At 46.8% G+C, this 24,131-nt stretch overlaps 1 protein-coding gene across 1 annotated transcript in view; it reads left to right on the top strand.

Annotated features, from left to right (window-relative positions):
- The window catches only part of DNER (delta/notch like EGF repeat containing), a 188,906-nt gene that overhangs the window by 150,024 nt on the left and 14,751 nt on the right, over positions 1 to 24,131 (top strand). The window contains exon 8 of the mRNA XM_075530190.1: positions 7,623 to 7,745. Within this exon, the coding sequence (XP_075386305.1) occupies positions 7,623 to 7,745 (123 nt within the window). The remainder of the gene's footprint in view (positions 1 to 7,622; positions 7,746 to 24,131) is intronic.

Raw genomic sequence — 24,131 nt, forward strand, 5'->3', positions numbered from 1 at the left:
GCTTCCTTGATTTCCCCCCTCGAAGCCCTAAACGGGGCTGGCTACATAAATGTATAAGCAAATTCACGGGCAATTTCACGGCATGGCCCTCCCACTCGAGTCACACACTGACCAACTGCCTCTGGGTCGGTCGCAGTGGCTTCATTTGCATAAAGGGCCATAGTCACTTTATTTGCACCAATTCCTATAAGGTGTGAAAAACAGACCACTTATAGGGCAGGCTGAAGCCCACGGTCAGATACCAAGAGTCTGACCTTCCTCGCTGTCAATAGCTTACCCAGAAAATATTCATTATCTAGACCAAAGCAACAAACCCTTGGGGGTAGAGAACTAGGTCAAAGATAACCCCTTAGGGGGTAAAAAACCTCTCAAGCTGTTTCCCCAAAGAACCAAGGCAAAAGGCTGAATAAGGAAACTCATCTCTCACCCACCCCTTGTTCTCATTTGTTTCCCTTGCCCCAGTTAAAAATTTAAATTTATCCCGATGATTGGTATCTTCCTCCTCATGTAACTATTCCTCCCACCTTTTGGGGAACTCTGTCCATTTACACTCACGACATAGTCCCATTGTTTGACGCAGTGCCTGGCACACAGTAGGCAGTTAGTAAGTTTTTGTTAAATTCAAGAATGTTTTAAGTTGAAGAATGATTGAGAAAGAAGACATGCACCCACCTTGACCTCAGTGGGTCTTTGCAGTGCATTGCACGCAGGGTACGGATAAGATTCATCTTCCCATTTGGGCTTGGGAGGTGGAAGGCAGAAGAAGGTGGCTCGGTAACATCCCAACCATAGTGAGCTTTGAGAATCCAAAATGTGCATTTAGTTTCTACCGCCAACCCTTCTTCCAGGTTACTCCATATAAGAACGCCAATGGGCGTTGACTGATCTGGGTCTTCTCACATTGACTTTCACTCTGGCCCAGGTACCTGGAGTGATGGAAAAATAAGAAATGAGGCCAGGAAGGAAGAGTAGTCTTGCAGACATTGCACACCATCGAGTGTTGGGTGTTTACTCACCCAACCTTTGCCACAGTTACAGTTACTGTCTGCTTTTTATGGGTGTGTGCGACGCACATGGAAGAACTCTCTGAAAGTCCGGGCAGATAATAGCTGCAGGTCTGGAACCGAGCACCCAGTGCTTGATTCGGCTAATGTGAGCAGGGACTATTTTTTGGTCTGTTCTTAAAATGATTTCCTATGATGAGCCTACCAGGTCAGTGACTGAGTCAAACACACACACACACACACACACACACACACACACACATCTCTCTCTCTCTCTTTCTCTCTCTGGAAATCAAGTCAGAGACACTCACCTTTGGCATTTCATGGCACAGATGAACTCTTTGACGAGCAGCGAGTCCGTCCAGAATTTGGAAGCTCACAGTAAACCATTAGTACTAAAATAGGATTATCTTCTCTCTGCTCAGCCGCCATGGGGAAGGTGCTTGGAATATTTGATCTCAGGGAACTGGCCTCGACTTGAATCGAGGAGACACCGGTGTTCCCATTTTATCCACGCCCCTTGAAAAGAGGGGGAAACATCCTTGGAGTTGTCACCTGTCCTTAGAGGAGTGGCCTGGGCACATGCACTTCAGCCTGATGTCCCAAGAAGAAAGAGGAAACATCTCTAACCCTTCAGCTTCTCACCCACGGGAGACCAGGGGCCAGGGAGACTTCCCTCACCAACGTTGTGGACACATCACCATTGTTTCTGAAGGCGCAGCCTTAGGCCCCTTTTCTGAGAGGGCAGGAAGGCCAGGTCGCAGCAGCAACCTTGAGTTGCTGGAGTCTGTTCTACAGAGTGGGAAGACCCTCTGGTTCAGCCATTATGCCTTACAAGTTCGTGATGTTTCGGGGTGTGATATGATGAGGGAGGGAGGAAGTGGGAGCTTGGGAGTAAACACACGGTGAGGCAAAGCCTGTCTCGTGTTGATATTCATGTGTGTCTTGAGATCATCTTGATGGGCAAGACAGAGACCAAGCAGCTTAGAACCACACCCTTCATGGGGAGATCAGGATGGATTGGCTGCTGCAACTTGGAGCTGACTAACTGGGGGAAGCTACTTTAGGTGGCTTTGTCAGGCGTTTCTAAATGTTGTTCTATTTTGGATTCATCCTCTTGCTAATATGTGATAGGTAGTTGCTAGAAAGTGAGTTCGAACTCATTCCAATTCCCTGAGGTTTGATCCATCTGCACGATCGACTATGATCATTGTGATCCTGAAGTTACACGAGCTGATTTGCCGAAGTAGATTGCAGGCCTTTTTTCCTAGTCAACAGTAGTCTGGAAGCCTGGTCAGCATCATCACATTCAAGCCACCACTGACGGACGGTGATGGCTGCCCAAGGGGAACCCGAACCTACGTCGCTCTCATGGAAGGGGAGAATTCTATTACCAAACCACCACCTTTTCCTGGCGACATAAGCTCTTTGGGAGCCACTGCTCTTTAGAGGTGATTTTGAAAAATGGTGACCAACTCTTGAAGCAATCTTCTCATGGTTTGCCCAGTGCTTACATTCTGGGGAAACTCCGTATGTCTCGAAACTAACCGCTCTCTACCGGTGTGATGGTCAGTCTTATGTGTGACTCTGACTCATACAAACCAGAGAGCAGTTAGATCCTAGGCTTGGAAAGTTAGAAGCAGTGTTTTCATCCTCGTGACTGCCCAGTAGGGCGTTCCGACACCGGGAAGCATTCTGGCTTATTCTTTGTTGTGCAGGAATATCCGGGTCTTGCAAGATGTTTCATAGTTCAGGCTCCCTCCCACTCACTACATTCCAGCAGAACCTTCTAATGCTCGTGCAAAGGAAAACCCTGCCTTTCCTTAATTTCCAAAATATACTCAGTGACCTCTCAGTCTTCTCAATGAGCTGTCATTCGCTCTTTTGACACAGTCAACCATCGCTTCTTGACTTGCTCCCCACTTCTTGCGTGGTGACACTGAACTTGGGCTTCCTCGTTTCCTCCCCCAATCTGCTTCTTCTCCCAATCCCTATCTACAACCTGACTCCTTGTTGACCACTTTCATCTCCATGTGGAGTCTGACCTTGGTCGGCCACCTTTCTTTTCTTCCTCTTTATTTATTCATAATAATAAAGTGCTTTTCTTATAGAAAACACACTTGGGTCTTGCCTTTTTGGGGGAGTCCACTCTGATAGTCTCTGTCTCGAAATTGATGTATCCAGACTCTATGCATTTTAAGAGTATTAATATTGTATGTGTTGTTGAGTTGGTTCTGCCTTGTAGTGACTCTATATACAACACAACAAAGCACGGTCTGTCCCTCGTCATCCACACAGTGGCTGCTGTGCTCACACCCATGTGGCAGCCACTGTGTCAATCCATTTTGTTGAGCATCTTCCTCTTGTTTAGGTACCTTCTACTTGACCTTCTCCAGCTACTGGCCTCGTCTGATGATATCCAGATTACTTGAGATGAAGTCCCACCATTCTCACGTCTAAGGAGCTCTCTGACTGTGCTTCTTTCGAGAGAGATTTGTTAGTTTTGGGAGCAGTTCCCAAACAACATAATGCACCAGAATTCAAGGACATCACTTCGATTTTGGTCTTTCTTATTCATTATCCAACTTTCTCATGTATATGATAGGATTGAAAATACCACGGCTTGGGTCAGGTGCATCTTAATCTGCTGTGGTAATTGGTTTACTAGTTACCATATTTGTAACAATTTCCTGTTATTGCCTCCTCCTCCTCCTCCTCCTTCTTCTTCTCCGTCTCCTTCTTCTCCTTCTTCTTTTTGTCTTTTGCTCTTGGTTGCATTTTCTGGTTTTAAATGAGCATTTTTGTATGATTCCATTTTCTCTCTCTCTGAACATTGTCACTTACATGTCTTTTGTATTTTTTCCCTAGTGATTGCTCTCACGCAAAAACTCACCAGCATCCAGTCAATTCTGACGCGTAGCCATGCTACAGGACAGAGTAGAATTGCCTTGTGAGTTTCTTAGACTACGACTCTTTACAGGGGTAGAAAGTTCTTTCTTTCATGAGCGATTGCTCTAGAAATTGCAAAAGATATTTAAGCTGATGTTCTTTGATGAGAAACTTAACTCCCGAGTGACCCACTCCCGAAAGTGGTGTTTCTATGAAATTCCAGTTCACCTTTTGTACCACCATGTGGAGCACTCCTAGAGAAACGTAAGTTAAACATGTTCAATATTGAACTGGTCTCTACGTCCCCAAAGTGTGGTTACCCCACCGGTTGTACCTATTTGAGTTAATGGCACTGCCATCCACTCACTCAATCTGCACATGGCAGCCCTTTCTACTGCTCTTCCTGCCTTAGGCCGTCGATGGCATGTGGTCGTTCGTAGACATCCAGTTGGGTCGGATGCATGGAGACCCCATGTGTGCGGAGTAGAGCGGAGTTCCATAGGGTTTTCCAGACTGCCCTTGTGGAAACAGAGCACCAGGCTTTTCTTCCGCGGCACCGCTGGATGTGTTTGTACTGATAGCAGTTGAGCGTGGAACCATTTGGACCATGCACTTGAGTGTTTGTCACGCGCTGTCAATTCTAAAAGAAACTGGTTTGGAAGTGGGCGCAAATCATGCAGAGAACAGAGCAGTGGAGGGAAAGATTCGTATCCTCGAAGGAACTGCTCTGACCCTACACTTTTTATTTCTTATTTTCAACAAAATTCTTTGGACTAACCTAGTTTTTCAGACTCTGGTCATCCTGCCTTGAACAGTCTCATTTTCAAAGCAACCTTCCTCTTTGGGGAGGTTTCTTCTCTTCATTCGCTCAGTTCAGTTTGAGCCTCTGGCTCACGTGTAAGGAGTGCCGTGCCGTTGCCATGCAGGAAGGCACGGAAAGGCTACCGTCTCTGAAGAAACCACTTTCGAAAATGAAACCTTTGTCTTGTTTTCTTTTCCCGGGAAGAAAAACATCCCCCGCTTAATTATCGGTGTAAAATTACGCCCTTGTTTGCTGTCCACGCTGTTCGTGGGAAAAGATAATGAGGCAGTTTGCAAACAACAAAAACAGGAACGGACAATTTCAGGAAATTTGCTTTCTGACTATTGCCTGTGTAAATAACACCTTAAGGCAGGTTAGAGATGCTTCCAGGGGCATCTCTATTTCTTCCAAGTTGATTTTTTTAAGAGCTGTGCTTGGAGCACAGATAAACAGAAATGATATTCTTTGGGCTTATTTTCCCATATGGACCATAAAAGGATTCTTATAATTAGGAGAAGCAGCCAAGGGCACTTAACTCTTGTAAGATGAGCCATCTTCCGTTGAATGTAGGGCAGGGATCAACAAACATTTTCCATCAAGGGTCACCTAGTAAAAACCCTGTGTTGTAACTACTCGATGATGCTGTTGGAAACAATGTGCCCATAGACAATCCATAACTGGATGACCTTGGCTGTGGGTCCGTACAAGTTTATTCATTTATTTCAGATGAATGTAATCTATAGAAGGGCAGCAACAAAAGAGGAAGGCCTTCAATGAAATGCACTGACAGGGGGTGGAACAATGGTCTTGAACATTGGAACCATTGTGGGGGTGGGACAGGGCGGGGTAGTGTTTTGTCAGTCCCGCAGAGGGTTGCTATGGGTTGTACTCAGTGGCCCCTAACCACCACCTATGAGGCTCTAGATCACGGAGTCCTGACCCACAGCAGGCATTTTTGGCCTTCACCTTGATGGAGACTGCGAGCTGGATGCCTCTTTATTGTGCAAAGGCTGTCTTATGTGCAGGAGGATGCTTAGCCTCATCCCTGGCCTCTACCTACTGGATCCCAGTAGCACCCACACCCCAACTTGTGAGGCCCAAGCTGTCTCCAGTTGGGCCCAAGGAAAGCAATGTTGCTGCCACTGGAGACCCTCCAGTTCTAAAGGGTGACATAATCTGAGGAAGAGGTCATCCGATTTATTTCTGCCCAAATTACAGAAGCTGGGTGAGATCAAAGACTCGACTAGCAAGCCATCGCGTTATTTCTCTCAGCCTGTTGCTTGGCGTCCATTCTGACTCGTGGCCCCCGGGGGTCCTTCTGGCTGAACTCTTTAAGGAAGCAGACCCCAGCTCTTTCCCCCTCACAGCTCGCAGGTAGGCTGGAGAGCACCTGATGACCCAAGCCTGGTGCCACCAGGGCATCTTAAGGAGCTGTGATCACTGGATAAATTAGGGAAGCAGTTCTCAAGCCAATTGAAAGACACCGTGATCCCATTTACAATGAAAACACATGAGCCTCCACTTTGGGGCAGGGCACAAGAAATCGAACAGCTCGCGGTACTGTCTGAGTTGGGCCTTGACCTTGAGTAGGAAGGACTGGGTAAAACAGAACAACAAGCTAGTCATTCCAGTCTCCACTTGGGCCAAGGTTTGTTTATTTTTGCCTGCTTATCTGCACTCAGAACTAACACAGACAGGGTGAGTTTTGAAAACGTTCCCATGCTTCTCTTTGTTTGGACAGGGCCGGACTCAAACGGCCTGGATCCACTGGGTGCTGGCAGTCGCCTGTGTTTTTGAAAGTCAAAAAACAGCATGACATGCACGAGCGAGTAGCAGGGAACGCGGTCTTCTTGTTCTTTAGAGCAAACACCTGTTTCGCAAACAGGGGAGACACTGGCTCTGTGAAGGGATCGTTGGTTTCTTTTTCATCCGGATCCGTCTTCTTATGATGTCGCTAATAATGAAAAGACAAAAGGCCTGGGAAAGTTGGAATGCTATCATTCGGGTCATCAGATGTCAAGACAAAGCAGACAACTTCCATCAGGCATTTCTGTCAAGCCCTTGTTCTGCACTGAGAAGCCACAGGCAGGCATGACCGCTTTCCTTCTCTAAGAAGATGATGCTCAGCTAAATGTCTCTTTCTAATGGACTTGGAGGAAAGCGTGGTGCACACTCTTGAAAGGAACTCTTACTCCCACACCAGGTTGTCTGCCACCATCTCTGTCCCCTGTGTACTCTGGCCACCGAAGACCATTTGGGAATCTGGCTCCCACAATGACCTGGTCACCGGTACTGCTAACTAGTTCATCCCAATGCCAACTCCTAGCCAACCTGTTAGCCAGGGTAGACCTGCCCCATCTGGTTTCCAAAGCTTTGGTGTATCCCTGGTGGGACTGTGGGTTAGTCAATGGACTACTAACTGCAAGGTTAGCGGTTCGAAGTCACCAGGGGAGAAGGATGAGACTGTCTACACCTGTAAAGATGTACAGTCTAGGAAACTGGGGACGGGGTCGCTATGAGTCGGGAAGGACTCAGGGGCAGTGGGTATAATGTTTACGGAAGCTGACTGGCGCTGCTTTCCCTCTTGGAGCTGCTGGTGGGTTTGAACAGCTGTGCACAGTTCCATTATACTCCAAGATCCCGTCTGTCTGCAATGCTTTCCAGTGAACTCAGGAAAGCGCTCTACCACTATTCTGAAGGTTGGCAGTTCAAAACCTCCCAGAGGCAACCTGGAAGCCAGGCCCGCTGCTCTGTGGCCTCTGCCAACCTCAGGGAGCAGGAGCAGTTCTGCTCTGGGCCCAGGAGCCTGTCATGAGTTGGAATCGCCTGGGCGGCTCGGACAGCGGCAGCAGCCTCGCTTGCAGGATGGTGGGGCTGGCATATTGCAGGGGGAGAGTCTAACGGCCACCTTCCGCTTCATCCCTCAGGCTACCATGGCCTCTACTGTGAGGAGGAGGACAACGAGTGCCTCTCGGCCCCCTGTCTGAACGCTGCCACCTGCAGGGACCTGGTCAACGGCTACGAGTGCGTGTGTCTGCCAGAGTACAAAGGTGAGCGAGGGCCACTTAGCCCCTGGGCCAGGAGTGGCTTCCCAGGAAGCCGTCTGTGGCACCATCTAAACACATAGACACCTCCCCTTGGGGCGTGAAGTTGCTGGGAATAAAAATCAAATGCTGGTGGTGGGGTGATTTGTGGAGCGGAACAAACAATAGTAAGATTCGGGTGATTCCTAATGAAAACAATCTGCCTCTTGCCCTTCTCTTCGTCCATGGGACTCTTGCTACTCTGTGGGATGTGAGTGGCCCACCGGCTGGTGGTCAGGGGGCACGGCTGGCAGGCGCATGGCAGAGGGAAGTCTGCTGCTCCGGCTGCCTGTGAAGCTCAGACTGGATGCTGGGTTTCCTGCAGGCTCTCACGCCTTGGCACATGCGTGAATTCTCACGGGTGGGACAGTCAGGAGGGAGATGTTGGTTCGTTTGGATGGGTGTGTGTCCGTGTCATGCTGGACCAACAGCCAACCTTGATGGAGTGTTTGCAGTGTGCCAGGCCTGCCCCGAGCCCTTAGCTGTGTCCCTCCTTTAGGAACCGCTGAAATACTCCCAGGTGATGGGTGATACCGCCCCCCGCCCCCCCCCCGCCAGCACCGGCCCCGAGCCCTTTCCCTCGGCCTCCCCAGCTATTGGACTCCAGCCGTGGGTTACGGCTGGTGTGACCTCACTTGAAGCTGGGCCCCCTCAGACTGCCCTGTGCCAAACTGGCCTCTTTATCAGCTGCTGAGCACATTGCCAGGAAGCCTTAACTTCAGGGCTGGGCCTAGATTTCGTAATGCTTTTGTGGGCTCTATTTATAGCCATTTCATTTCACCTCTGGCTCCCGTCACTGCTGACATGTCCTCATACCATCTGTTCTCCAAACATGTCCATTTGCCTGGTGGCCTTGTGTTGCAATCACTGTCGCCTCTCTTGGCATGGACCCACTTTTATTGAGGCAATAGTTGGCTAGTCCCAAGGGCTCGTTGGCTTTCTTAGTTACCTGGTGCAATTGTGACAGAAATGCCACAGGGGGTGGTTTTCTCAAATAGGCATTTCTTCACCTGCAGTTTAAAAGATCAAAGTACAAATTCAGGTGCCACCCTGGGGGAAGGCTTCTTCCCCCTTTCAGCCCTAGGGGAAGGTCCTGGTCTCCTTCCTGGCATTCCTTGGAGATTTCCATGTGTGTTGTCATTAGTCTTCTCTATGTCTAGGAGGTTCTCAGCACAGGGACCCCGGGTCCAAAGAATACATGCCTCTTCCAGTTAGTTTTTCTGGTAGTCAGGTCCCTCTGATCTCTGCTCATTCTTAGATCCTCTCTTACATCCCCAAAGAGATTGGCTCAAGGTACAACTGGATTCCATAAATTGTATCCCACCTCACTAATATCTATCAGAGGTTAGGATTTACAACTCATAGAATGATTATGTCAGATCACAAAATGGAGGCAAATTACATAATACTGAGGATTATGGCCTAGCCATGTTGACACAACCTTTTGGGAAATAGGATTCAATCGATAGCATGGGTCATCCCAGTGGACTTGCTCAGGACCCTGGTCAGAAAAGCTGAGGTCCAACCCCACAGGGTCTTTGCTTTGCGGTCAGCAGATCTGAAGCTTCTCCTTGAGTGTCATGCCCATTTTGAGTCAGACTCTGCTAATTTCTAGAATAACTTCATCCACCTGGCTTGTGTTTTATTGATTTTGCCCAGATAGTCAACTGTGTAGATCATAACTATGGATGACATTGGGAAGAATGGGAATTCCAGAACACTCCGTCGTGTTCATGTGGAACCTGTACATAGACCACAAGGCAGTGATAAAAATAGAACAAAGAAATACTACACGTGTGGTTTAAAATCAAGAAAGGTGTGTTTCAGGGTTGTATCCTTCCACCATTGTAGGAATAAATGATGACCTCTGACCTCTGACTTCACAAGGAGGAAAGAAAATGATCAACAGCCACTGCCTAGGGCCTATTCCTATGTCACTGATGTCAGACCTGCTCCACCCTCCAGCCAGTTCTGACACTGATTGCCCCTCCCACCACTCCCTCTGCTTTTTCCATGGAGTTAGGCCATTTGCAATGGCCACACAGAGAGAGCTCACAGACAACACTCATAATTATGTAGTTTATTAAGGAAATAAATGGGTTACAGATGCTCTGGATGCCATTTTTGAGACACCACAGTATCTTCTGAATCATGCTGGCAGGCAGGCAGGCTTCTCACTGATCTTTGGCCTTCCATTGACCTCTGTCCTGCTAAGACATTGTTAAGGAGCTCTTTTAGGGCTGATAAGACATGCCCAAAGGGCATTCCACTCCACCATAAGCTTCAGCCTGAAGGTATTCAGCTCTAGGTACATGGGTCAACAAAGCCTGAGCTCCCAATCAAGTGCCAGGAGGCACCCTACTCCACAAGCCAGCTTCCTGTCCAAAGGCACTCGACCTTGCTTGCTCTGTGGGCTGGAAAGTCCACCACTGGGTCTCATGCTCTGGATCTTAGTTCTGCTGCTGCTCTTCTGCCACTCCTCTGTTGCTCCTGGATCAAGGCGATTGTAAGGATCTTAGGATCCAAGGAATGTGCCTTTCTCATGCCCCACCTCTTTTGTTGGTAGTTAGCAAGATGGTAATCACAATTAGCCCTGTTCATAACCCTTCACAACTGAGTCATAAAATCCTATCAGTATCTTCTACCACCTTCTCTTACCCTGCCTCATCAGGAAAAAGTCATTCGGTGGGAATTTACAAAGACTATGAGTGGAAGAGCCATATTAAAGAACTAGCTGCAGTATCCCTATATGTGCTCTGTATGCTGCGCAGATCATTTGAGAAACTGGATTAAATGAAGAAGACTCTGGCGTTAGGATTGGAGGAAGGCTTATTAACAGGGTACACCAGTCACCTCTGATGAAAGCTGGGCAATTAATAAGAATGGCCACAGAAGAATACCACACTTAAATTGCGAATGCTGGTGAATACTGAACATCTTGTGGATTCCCAGAAAAGCAAACAAATCTGGCTTTGAGGAATACAGGCAGTGTGCTCCTTAGAAGCAAATATGGTCAGACTTTGTTAGGATGTTGTAGTGAGACATGTTACCAAGAGACCAGTCCCTGGAGAAGGACTGCATGCTTGGTAAAGTAGAGGCTCAACAAAGGAGACTCTCAGTGTGATGGATTGACAACAGTATCTGCACCAGCAGGCTCAAGCTTAACAAAAATTGTGAGCACAGCCCATGACTGGGCAGCATTTCTTTCTGTTGTATGTGGGGGTCATCATGAGTTGTTCCAGCTCAATAGCAACTACCAGCAATAACAATAACAAATGAAACTGTGTACACTACTATATTTTGGATATGTCCCTTAGCTTTCTGTGTTTTATCTTTCATTATACTATTATAGCATAATTGCATATGCTAACCTATTCTGTCTCCTCAAATTCACATACTTTGTGTGATTTTTATTTATTTGTTTTTAATAATTTTTATTGGGGGCTCATATAACGCTTGCCATCATCTTTCTCAAAACATTTGCTTTCTACTTGAGCCCTTGGTATCAGCTCCTCATTTTCTCCTTCCCCTTCTGCTCCCCCCGCCCTCATGAGCCCTGGATAATTTATAAATTATTATTTTGTCATATCTTACACTGTCCGATATCTCCCTTTACCCACTTTTCTGTTGTCTGTCCCCCAGAGAGAGGAGATCACATGTAGATCTTTGTAATCGGTTCCCCCTTTCTACCAGTCCTTCCTTCCACCCTCCCAGTATCACCACTTTCACCACTGGTCCTGAAGGGATCATCTTTCCTGGATTCCCTGTGTTTCCAGTTCCTATCTGCACCAGTGTACATCCGCTGGTCTAGCCAGATTTGTAAGATAGAATTGGGATCATGATAGTGGGGGTGGGGAGAGCATTTAAGAACTAGAGAAAGTTGTATGTTTCATTGTTGCTACACTGAAGAAGCACACTAGCCTGTGTGATCATGAGGTGTCGAAGGGATCAGATATCAGGCATCAAGCAACAAGAAATCATATCATTTGAGTGAGGGGGAGTGCAGATTGGGACCCAAAGCCCATCTGTGGGCAACTGGACATCCCCTTACAGAAGAGTCGCGGGGAGGAGATGGCATTCATACACTTTAGACGTTGCCTTTGTCATCTCCTTCTTCCTGTCCCATCAGTGGGTACTCCAAATATTTTTCCACTTCCCCCAAGCTTCATACTGAACCACTCACCTGTAGACTACACCACGACACCCCCAGTTTCATGGTGGAGAGCAGAGGTGGAGAAGTTTATCATCTGTGGACATACAGACAGATAGCAGCCACACTGGGTTGTGATCCAGACCGCCACAACAAAGCGAATACCAAAGTAAAGCAAGTCACAGGAACTATTTTTTGGCTGGCCATTGCCTAAAAACGTTATGTTTACCCTGTAGTGTGATCTCATCAATGTGCTCTATGTAGCATGAAAAGAAGAAGTTTTGAGGTAGTGTGAGAATGACCGAAATGTGACACAGAGACAGGAAGTGAGCACAGGTTCTTGGAACAATGGTGTCAATTCATTAGCTACACTCGGGGTTGCCTCTGACCTTTCTTTTGGTGAAGCATCATGCAATGAGGTAGGCCGGTATTCAAAGGTTAATTTTCCATGCCCTAAGGGAATCCCTCTCAAGCTTGAGAAGTCATCAGAATCTGCGGGTGGTCTCGTGGAGACATAGACTGCTGAGTCCAGGACTAGCATTTTTGATTCAGTGGACCTGGCGCAAGGCCCCAACGTCTGAATTTCTGGTGTGTTCTCAAACCATGGCAATGTGCTGGCCTGCAAACCACACAGTAAGAATCCCTGCTCGACCAGCTTCTCTGCCACCACAAGCAGTAAAACTGCATCCTCTTCCAAGGTCGCCGATGGTGCTCTCCTCATCCTGCTTCAGGCTAATTCATCTTTCTGAGGGAGTCCCTGGGTGGGGGTCCAAAATGGTTAACCTGCTCAGCTGCTACCCACAAGGTCAGAGGTTGCAGTTTACCCAGAGGTGCCTTGGAAGAAAGGCCTGGTGGAACTACTTCTGAAAAATCAGCTATTGAAAACTGTGGAGCACAATTCTCTGATACACATGGGGTTCCCAGGAGTCAGACTATTGACATAAACTAGTAATTTTATTATGTTTTTAATCTTTCTGGTACCTTTCTCCCCTAGAACCAAAGATTCCTCTGCCCTCCTTCTACCAATTACTCCTCCCTTGCACCTTTCCCTGCAGTGATGGTTAGGGATGATGCTAGCTAGACACACCTGGGTAAGGGTAAGGTCGAAGCTCAGTCTATCAAATGGGCCACAGCCTGATGACACCTCCTTGGTGTCCTAGGCCTTTTTGTATGAGAAAAAGAGACTGAGCAGAGTCGAATCTCTTTGGTCATTCGCCTTCTGGCAGTGCTGAATCTTGCCTCTAGTTCCCTGATCTCCTGTTTGTACACCTGCTGATCCCGGGAGCAGTCAGAGGATTACCAATGGTGGATTCATTCAACTGGCTTAGGATCTCTGCCTCCATCAGCTTGTGCCCTCTGCTGCCTCTGCTCAGTCATCCTACTTCCTGCTTATCGGCTTCCACTAATCAGGAGAAGCCTGACATGAACCAGCCTGGACTTACCTCTTTCTACAACTAGAGAAGCCATTTCTTGATATAGATCGCTTTCTTTAGACAGCACAGGTAGCCCATGGCTTTCCTTCTCCAAAGAACTCAATCCAACACACCTTCCCTCAGAAACATGCTCACTCGTATGTCTCTGACTCTAAGCAAAAGAGCATTCCAGGGAAGAAGGCAGCCTATCTACATTCATGATCCCTGGGCTCCTGACTCTCTGTTCCAGTGACTCAACATTGATGGCCCAGCAGGACATCTCAAACACACCCGAGGCTTTGGCTTTTCAAGAGAAGGGTACAGATACCTGGATCCCTTTGTTTACAGCCATGGTAGAGGATGAGGGCTAAGGGGGAAACTGAGAAACCAATGACCAGCTGAGCCCAAAGAGCACCTTATTTTTTTTTTTGGGGGGGGGGGAGTGTGTGTGAAGTACATGCTGTGAGGGTTGCCGCAGTAGTGCCTACCGATCTCATGAATCCTGACTGCCCCCAAGGCAATCGCTCCGCTGAATTGAGCGGGTCTTTTCTTTTTTGTGTGGCTGGGAGAGGCTGGGCTTTCTTACTTAGATCTGGGGCAGCTGAAAACCCCAAACAGGGAGGCTCTTATCCCCTGCCTCAGACGACCAGGTTTCATTTAGGAAGTTTTCTCTGCCTCTGCCTGAGAAGGCCACCCACAGCTTGGTCAGTGCTGGGAGTCCATCCCAGCCACAGCAAGAGGGAAACTCCCCTTTCAGAATCAGCGACATTAGCAATGACCCACAGCTCTAAGCGTTCAAGGGAGGAAGTGAAAAACGCAGGAAGGTACGTGACACAAACTTGAGTTCGGATTCGTAACATCTGAAGGGAACTCTTTTTCATATAGAAGTAAAACCATGAGGAAGTGGGAACTCTGAGGAACAAGACAAGGAAGGTGGAGAACAGGACACATGATCAGGGCAGTGAGGGGCAGTGGAAGGTCACATCTGACCTCTTCCCTGGCTTCTCTCTTGCCACGAGGCAGGGATCAGACCTGCCTTCTTCTTTATCGTTTCTCCCACTCCACTCTACATCTGTGCTGGGTTCTGTGATCGGTGTCAATAGCCATACAGAATGGAGAGCCAATGCAAACAATGAAGGGAACTTGCTAGTCAAGTGAAGAAGTTACCAGGAGTCAAGGTCAGCAAACAGTCAGGATTCAGTCATTGGTCTCCTTACCCAGTAGCCAAGTTGCTCTGGGTGTCAGTCTCAGCCACGTGGTCCTTTGCCTCCATGGCCCAGGAAGCCAGCCTGGCTGTCCTTCTGTCCCACGGTTCCATAATCTCAAAAGAAGGTGTCTCCGTGGCATAGTCTGTGATGTGTCTGCTCCCACTTCAGACAGAGATCTTGAGGTCTGGGGACAGTGCTCTCCCCAAGTCCTCCAGGTTTCTCTCCTCTGCTGCTTCAAAAATGGCTCATCCTTATAGGTAGGCAGGGCAGGACGGTGATGAATACCTACCAATCCCTCTCTTAGGATGACGCATGCCCTATTTGCATAGTCCTTCCCAATCCTTCGATAGGAGTCTCAGAGACAAGAGCCATAGGATGAAATTTCACCCCACCAGAACCAGGGTCTGTCTGAAGGACGGTGGACGGTGTTCCAGAACCAGAAAGGGCCCATGGAAATCACACAAGCACCAGCGGATGGCCACGAGACGCTGTGAGCTGAAGAAAGACTTGCGTTCACAAGTGGAATGGGCTTTAGTGATTGCCAGAGGATTGATGATGGAGATGATGACGCACAACTTGAGATGGCCTCGTAAAATTCCCAAACTCAAGAGTAACGAAAGTTTTATTTCCAAAGTCCTTCACAGAGAATGCTGGCTATTTGCCCAGGAAAGAGCACCGAGATGCTTCGTAGGGTTTCTAAGACTATGGATCTATATGGAGGTGGAAGGCCTGACTATTCGCTAGCAGAGCACTTGATGAGTTCAGACCACTGACATTTTGGTCAGTGGCCCAACACTTAACCCACTGTGCTACCAGGATTTCAGTCTGCTTTTTTTTTTTAACCTTTAATGGATGCTAAGCAACAGTAGACTAGGACTTTAGCTATTTAAACAAGAAGAACTGTGAATTAAGGGATCATTTCTAGTTGAGGGCAGAAGGAGGACCTTTCTGCGCTTTCAAGGATGAGGAAAACACACTACCGTGTGCCCCCTAAGACAATTATGTTTAAACGAATACCCACCAAATAATAACTAAGAACAAAGGTCTCCACATAGAAGGAGATGGGACGCAGGAGGAAGAGTCCTAAGCAAACTATTTCAGATGTAATGGTTAAATCTAAATGGACTATACTCACATGAATGGAACTGGTAATGTAATGCTGCTGCTGTTAAGCACCATAGAATTAGTTCCAACCCATCATAACTATGTACAACAGAACGAAACACTTCCCTGAGGCAGCCTCACAATTGTGCCGACATTTGTGTCCTTTGTTACAGCCACTGTGTCAATTCACCCCATTGAGGGTTTTCCTCTTTTTTTGCTGCCCCTTTACTTTATCAAGCATGACATCCTTCTCCAGGGACTGGTTTCTCCTGGTAACATGTGCAAAGTACTTGAGACGAAGTGTCATCATCTTTGTCATGAAGCAGCCTTCTGCCTGTACTTCTTCCAAGATAGACTTATTTGGTCCTCTGACAGCCCATTGATACTTTCAATATTCTCCCCCAACACCACAGTTCAACTATATCGATTCTTCTTCAATCATCCTCATTCAGTGTTCAACTTTTACATGAAGATAACAACTCAGAATACCCTGGCTTGGCTCCCGTGCACCTTAGTTCTCAAAGTAATATCCTTACTTTTCAACACCTTTAAGTGGTTTTGTGGGGCAGATTTTACCCAATGCACCATCCTCTGGTCTCCTGACTTCTGTTTCCATGATCATTGATTGTGGATCTAAGCAAGATGAAATCCTTGACCAGTTCAATTTTTTTTTTCTCTATCATGGTGTTACATGTTGGTGACATTTTGAGGTGTGCTAGTCTGGGTTGACTAGAGAAACAAATCCAGGGAGACACTCATATGTGTGTAAGAGAGAACTTTATATCAAAGAGCAATTGTACATTTAGAAACATCCCAGCCCATTCCAGATAAAGTGCTGAAGTCCGATATTACCCCATATGTCGATACTAGTCCATAAATTCCTCTTTAGAGTCACATAGCCATGCAATGATGCTGAATGTAGGGAGACCACAGGCCAGTGGATGGAATGTCGTGTGGATCCAGAGGTGGTAGAAGCTGCTCAGCTGCCGTGAGTCTCCATGTGGCTCTTCCAGCTCCAGGATTCTGACTCCATCAGTGTAGCTCCACGTGGCTTGTTATCGGGAATATGAAGCAGAGAGTATGTGTGGCTTCCAGTGAACTATTTATCTCCAAATGAGATAAATTTGTGTCTCCAAATGAGGCCATCAAGCTACGATTGATTGACAAGCTAGACTCCACCCCTGCCTCAAGTTGACAGTAGATTATGTAACTGCCACATGAGCATTTTGGTTTTCTTTACATTGAACTGTAATCCACACTGAAGGCGACCATCCTGATCTTCATCAGCAAGTGCTTCAACTCCTCCTCACTCTCAGCAACCAATGTTGTGTCATCTGCACATCACCAGTTGTTAATACTAAACCTTCCTCTAATCCTCATGTTATACTTTTCTTCAAATGTTCCAGCTTCTCTGATCATTTGTTCAGCATATACATTGAACAAGTATGGTGAGAGGATACAAATGTCGCACACCTATCCTGCTTTTAAACCATGCCATATTCCCTTGTTCTGTTTGCACAACTGCCTCTGTATCCGTGCACACTTTCTCCATGAGCACAATGAAGTGTTCTGGAAATCCCATTCTTCTCAAGGCTATCCATGGTTTGTTATGATCCCCACAGTAGGATCTCTTTGCACAGTCAATAAAAGACAAGTAAACATCTTTCTGGTATCCTGTTTTCAGCCAAGATCCATATGATGTCATCAATGATATTCCTTGTTCCAAATCCTCTTCTGAATCCAGCCTGAGCCCCGGAAAGCCCCCTCTTACTGTACTGCTGAAGCCATTGTTGGATGATCATCAGAAAATTTTACTTGCATGTGATATTAGTGATATTGTTCTATGAGTTGCACATTCTGTTGAGTACAAGCGTGGATCTCTTCCAGTCAGTTGGCCAGCTGTCTTCCAAATTTCTTTGCATAGAAGATTGAGTGCTCCCAGTGCTTCATCAGCCTCTTGAAACATTTTGAGTAGTATTCTGTCAATTTCTAGAACCTTGCTTTTGGTTAATGCCTTTGGTGCAGCTTGGATTTGCCCCAGTGTCATTGGTTCTTGATCATATGCTACCTCTTGAAATGGTGGAATTTCTATCCATTGTTGTTGTTGTTTGGTCTTCTGTGCATTCGTTCCACTTTCTCCCGATGCTTCTGTTATCGTTCAATCCTTTGTCCATGAAGTCTTTCAAGATTGCAACTCAGGGCTTGAATTTTTTTCTTGAGTTTTTTCAATTTAAGATATTCTGAGCATCTTCTTCCTTTTCCTAACTCCAGGACTTTTGAGATTTCACTATAATATTTTACTTTGTTTTCTTGAGCTCCCTTTCAAAATGTTCTGTTCAGGTGTTTGACTTCATCCTTTCTTCCATGTGCCTCAGCTACTCCATGATGCAGACCATGTTTCCGAATCTCTTCTGACATCCACTTTGATCTATTCTTCCTTTCTTGTCTTTTAAATGACCTTTTGCTTTCTTTTTGGATGTTGTTCTTGATGTCCTCCACAAGTCAACAAGTCTTTGTCGTTAGTGTCCAATGCAGGAAAAATGTGTTTTGGGCATTTTGTCAAAATTCAGGTAGTCTATCTTGGTCAGATGCTACCTCAAGTTCATATTTTGGCCTTTGTGGACTTGTTTTCATCTTCTTCAACTTCAATCTGAACTTCCATCTGAGCGACTGGTGGTCTTTTCCGAGTTGACTCCCCTGACCTGGTTTTAGCTGCTGATCTTGAGCTTCTCCATGGTCCCTTCCCACAGATGTAGCCGATTTGATTTCTGTGTCTTCCACCTGGAGAAAGCATTTGCAGTGAACAAGTTGTTGGTCTTGCCGAATGCTGTCGTGCAATCTCCAGCTCCGTTTCTCTCTCCAAGACCATATTTTCCAACGACTGTTCCTTCCTTATTCTTTCTGACGTTTGCTTTCCCATCTCCAATAATTATCAATGCCTCTTGATTGCATGTTTGATCAATTTCAGATGGAAGACTTTGGTAGAATTCTTTCATTTCTTTCTCACTAGCTTTTGTGGTTGCTGCATAAATGTGAGTCATAGTTGTATGGACTGGACTCGTTTGTCTCCAGAGAGGCATTATCCTATCACAGAGAGCGCTGTACTGTACAGCAGTCATGCTCAGTGTGTCAAACCTGAAGGTTTCCTTCCTGCTCATTGACCCTCTCTTCATTTTGTCTCTTCACAGGATGTCCAAAGTACATGAAACCAAGCCTCACCACCCTGTCTTCTAAGCAGGCAAACTTGTTATGATCCAAAGCCCAGACCCAAACCCACTGCGATGCGATCAAATTCCTCAGACTGCACATCCTAACTTGAGCAGTCAGTTTCATTTTTTGGTGGTGGGTTTGAACCACTGACCTTGCATCCCAGTCCACAGTGCCTCCATGGCTCCTTTTTACAATGATCGTTATTTATGAATGTCTTTAACAAATAAAGACACATCCGTGGCTCAACATAGTAATCGTCGTCACCTGGCCATTTCTGTCGGTGAGAAGTTTAAGCGCTGGCTCACCGGATGACCTGCTCAAGGTCTCTGGAAGCTGCAATCAAGGTGTTGGCCGGGGCTGTGTGCTCCTCTGGAGACCTGGTGAGGGGCAGGATCTACTCCAGGCTCTCAGTGTGTCTCAGGCTCTCTCTGGAGAACTTCTCTCCTCAAGGCTATAGGATTCACCAGTGCTAGCTTCTTCAAAGCCAGCAAAAACACAAAAACCAAACCAGAGAGGGCCTCTGCTGCTTCCTACAATTAACTTCAGGGAAGGCCAGTGCACTCTTCTGGGCTTTCCCTGATTACACCAGACCCACCCGAGATAATGACTCTGAATCAACCTATTAAGCACCCTAATTGCAGCTTTAAACTGTCTTTATCTTTGCCATATTCCTCTTGGCTAGAAGCTCACGTTTGAGGGGCCTTAGAGGCAGACCTTGGAGACACTGGCGGGTTCGGATTCAGACCGCCGCTCGCTCCCTGCCCTCAAGTGGATTCTGATTCACAGCAGGCCTCTGGGCCAGGGTAGATTGACTCCTGGGGGTTTCCCAGGCAGTGTTCTTTACAGGAGCAGGAAGCTTTGGCTTTTTCCTTGGAGTGGTTTGGAGTTTTGAACTGCTGACCTTGGGGTTAGCAACCCAACTCCAAACCGGCTACACCACCAGGGCTGCACAGTAAAGCAACATTCACAACAAAGAGAGCCACACAGCCTTTTTATTTTTGGCTTTCCTGTGCCTATAAAAGTTACATTTATGGGAGGGTGGGGGAGGGAGGGGGAAAAAAGAGGAGCTGATACCAAGGGCTCAAGTAGAAAGAAAATGTTTTGAAAATGATGATGGCAACCTATGTACCAATGTGCTCGATACAATTGATGTAAGGATTGTTGTAAGATCTGTAAGAACCTCCGATAAAATGATTTATATTTTTAAAAGTTATGTTTATACTAGACTGTAGTCCATGAAGCATGCAATAACATTATCAAAACTTTGAAATATCGTAAGAATGACCACAATGCGATGCAGGGATGTGGGGTGAGCACACGCTCTTGGAAAAATCATGCCCGTCCATCACAAGCCTTCAGTTTGTGAGACAAGAAAGACAGGAAAGCAGAGAGCAATGAGGAAGTGTATGAACACACAGCACTGACTCACTGGGGAGGGGGGGGCAGGAGGATGGCCCTGGGGGCTCCTGCTGCATTTAAAAGTTTTTCATTTTAGACAAAAGCCCTGACTTGGAGAGGAGAAGGAGTGTGGAAGGGACAAGGAGGCAGGCAACGGCATGAAAGGGCTCACCCACGGACAGGACAGGCAGTGCCTGCTTCAGCTTGCTGCGCCTAAAGAGGGCTAGGTTTACGTTTTTAAAGGCTGCTAAAAACAACAAGGAAATCTCAAGAGAAACAGCAATAAATGGTAGAGATTTTCAACAATAAAATGGTGGGGATGTGGGGAGAGAAAGTGGAAGGGAGAAAGCATGAACAGAGAGACTCAAAGCCCAAGCCGAGCTCACTGCTGTCTTCTTGACTCCAGTTCACAGGGGCCTCACAGGGCAGCGTAGAACTGCTCCTGGGGTTTCTGGGAGTAAAAACCTCACCTTTCTCTGGCAGAGAGGCTGGTGGCTTCAAACTATTGGCCTGGAAGGTAGCAGCCCCGTGCATAACCACCATGCCACAAGGGCTCCTGAAAAAGGAGGCCAACTCAACGACGATCAAGTTCTGACTCAGTGGCCCTGTGGGACACGATAGAACTGGCCCCTGTCAGCTTGAGACTGCAGTGCTTTACTGGAGTAGAAACCTTGCTTTTCTCCCAAGGAGCAGCTAGTGGCTTCAAACTACTGACTTTCAGTTAGCAGCCCAACGCATAACCAATTCGCCACGATGCCACCAGATGAGGATTAATCTTGCTTTTTGAATTGCTCCACCCAAGCTCAGAGAGTCAAATGATTCTTCTGCTTCCCCAGGTGATTCGTACATATACATAAGATCCGGTTAAAATGCAGATTCTGATTCAGCATACCTGGGTGGGGAGGCAAATTCTCTGCAGGAGATCAGACCCTGGCCAAATTGATGATTTTTCAGTTTCCCAAGTAATCACGACGGCATTGCAATGACAACGAGGATTTCTAATTAGAACGCGCCGCTGAATTCCAACTGATGTTAATTCTAAAATTAACCTTTGGGAAGAGGCCTGTTGGAATGAAAACCTTCTCGGAGACTTTGTCTCTCCATCCCTTAATCTGAAAAGTCTGAGTTTTTATTAGTTTTGACTGCGTTGCCATTTATTTTTGCTTGAGACTAAACACACGCTTTGTAATCGTGCGTGCTACACCTTTTGCCAATGGGTGATGCGTGCACCCTTGCACAGCCTGACTTTGAAGTGGGGATCTGGTTTTCCTGACGAAATAGGGTGTTTGAGAAGCCGGGCTGAAATGGCGGCCTACTTCTCTGACATTCCTACCTGCGTGTCAGCCAAAGAACATTGGCTCTCACTCCTCCCAAAAAAGACAGGGCCCTAGGCACCTACGGGCCATTTCTTCTACAAGGGAAGACCTGGCCTCTGCTCTGAAGGGCCTCCGAGACGGCAGGAGATGGGAGGAGCATGAGGATGAGGCCAGAAGAGTTAGAATTGGCCACAGGGAGCTCTGGAACCATCGGAATCCCAGCATGCTCCTAAGACACAAAGGCAGAAGAAACCCCTTTCTTCCACCTGGGGCGGGCCTGGCTCCGCCGTCCAGAGAAAGGACATTTGAGTTGGGATTTCATAGACAAGTCATACACACCAGGTCAAGTCAAGGGTGGAGGAAAGGGTGAATGAAGGAAGGCATTTTGATCAAGGTAAGGAGCGGGGAGACCTTGGGCCCTGGAGGTGGTAGGAGGCTGTAGGGAGGTGGGGCGCTGGCCCCTAAGGAGGGGTCCCATCCGCAGCTTGCCTCTCTGAGTTGCTCATTTCTAATTGACAACAGAAAACTCTGACAAACACTGCTTTAGAGGGATTAGCAAGGCTTAGTGGAGGGACATGAGCAGTCTTTGGGCTTCCTGGGGGCTGTTCAGCCCATCTTGCCTCCTGTAATCTGTTTCTGTGGTGATCAACCTTTATCCTTCTTGGAACTGCCAGGAAAGCCTCAATGGAGCTCAAGGGCTGCGTCTCTTCTGAAAAATAGAAATGACAAAGGAGACCAATCATTTTCCCCAGGAAAGCCCCAGCAGATTGGAATGGCTTATCATCTTGGGGGTTCTCATCAAATCCATCTTCTTGAGGCTCTGAAGGCAAAAGGGCTTCCACGGTTAGCCTGGACTTTGCTTTGCAGCCTTAAGTGGAACATGGAATCTTTGGCTTGCTGACATGCATTCTGATATTTTGCTATCCAGGCCAGATGATTGAAGATGAGGCGGTTTCGGAAAGCTCAGGGAGAAAGGGAAGGGAAAGATAATGACATTTCCCCCCAAGGATTTCCCCTGGTCTTCTAGGATGTTCCTATCACTCCAGGAGAGGTCAGCGTGGAATGGCCTTGCTTTATGTCCAATGGAAAATGTTCTCCTCAACTGTCAGAAGTCTTCGCCCACTGGCCAGAGTTGTAGTTCCCAGCCCAGCTGAAGGCCTTTGCTGTTGTTTGTGGTTCTCATTCCTCAGTCCCTCGGGAGCTTGGACGAATGAGAGTGCTTGCTTCCCAGATCAGTACATAGAAACAGAAGAGATACATCTGTCTTTTACTCACTCTTAGGAGCCCCTTCTACTTGGGGGTCTGTGGGAGAACGGAATCAGAGGTTTCCCAGAGAAGAGACCTGCATCTGTAGGACTCCTCCAGAAACACCGAATCTGTGTGTGTGTGTGTGTGTGCTTTTGTATCTACTGATTTTTACATACTCTGTATGTATATAGGGAGCCCTGGTGGTGTAGTGGCTACACGTTGGACTGTGATCTGCATGCTTGGCAGTTCAAAACCACCTGCAGCTCTGAGGAGGAAAGGCATGGCTTTCTACTCCTAAAAACAATTACAGTCTCAGAAACACACGGGGGGGGGGGTCACTATGAGTAAGCATAGACTCAATGGCAGTGAGTTTGAGTTTTATATATGCATATAAACAGAATGACAGTCTCTGAGTCCCACGGGAACAAGTCTACTCTGTCTGAAAAGGTTACCATGAGTCAAAATGGGCTGGATGACAGTGAGTTTGGTTTAGGATATATATACATATATACTATGATATATGTATACAAAATAGTATATATTTATATCTCCAAAATCCAAAATATTATATATACATCATTAGAATATATATATATATATATATATATATATATATATATATATATATATATATATATATATATATATATATATATATATATATATATATATATATATATATCTTTCTCTGACCTGAGCCGCCCTCGGTGTGGAAGAACACCACCATGTGCAGAAGTGCCTGCTCCTTGTTAAACTAGTTTGGCTTTTTATATTATCGTGCATCCGAGAACTGATTGGGATGACCAAAGTCATCAAGGTAGAGAGGTCAGGCAATACCTGGCAGAGGGGGACGGGGCTGCAGGAAGAAAAGGCACACAGCAATCTGGCTCTGCAGGAAAATCTCTGTCTGAGTTTTGTGGATGGAGGGAGTAAGAGGGGCAGGAGGAAACAACCATGTTGAGATGCCTTCCCTGGTTGAAAGACGCACAAGGAAAGCTCTGTTTCTCCCACCTCTTTCCCTTCTTCTGGATCCCTACTTCTGAAGGAATTGAACACGCTTTAAAAAGCCCTTCTGTCCCCGCAAGCATGGTTTCAGTGAGTGAAAGATGAGGATGAGTCATGATTGGGTGTGGCAGTACCTTGAGCACTATGAGCTAAGCCATGAAGTGGAGAACAAATTAAGTAAATCCCATTCAGTTATTCTTTGCTTTTGCTTATTTTTCTTGGGGACCCCTGGGAAGGGTGAGAATTCCATTATGCACATTCCTGTCCAGAGCAGAATATAATTTATCATCGTCTCCAAAAGG

This window comes from Tenrec ecaudatus, chromosome 13 (genome assembly GCF_050624435.1).
Source record: "Tenrec ecaudatus isolate mTenEca1 chromosome 13, mTenEca1.hap1, whole genome shotgun sequence".
NCBI lineage: Eukaryota > Metazoa > Chordata > Mammalia > Afrosoricida > Tenrecidae > Tenrec > Tenrec ecaudatus.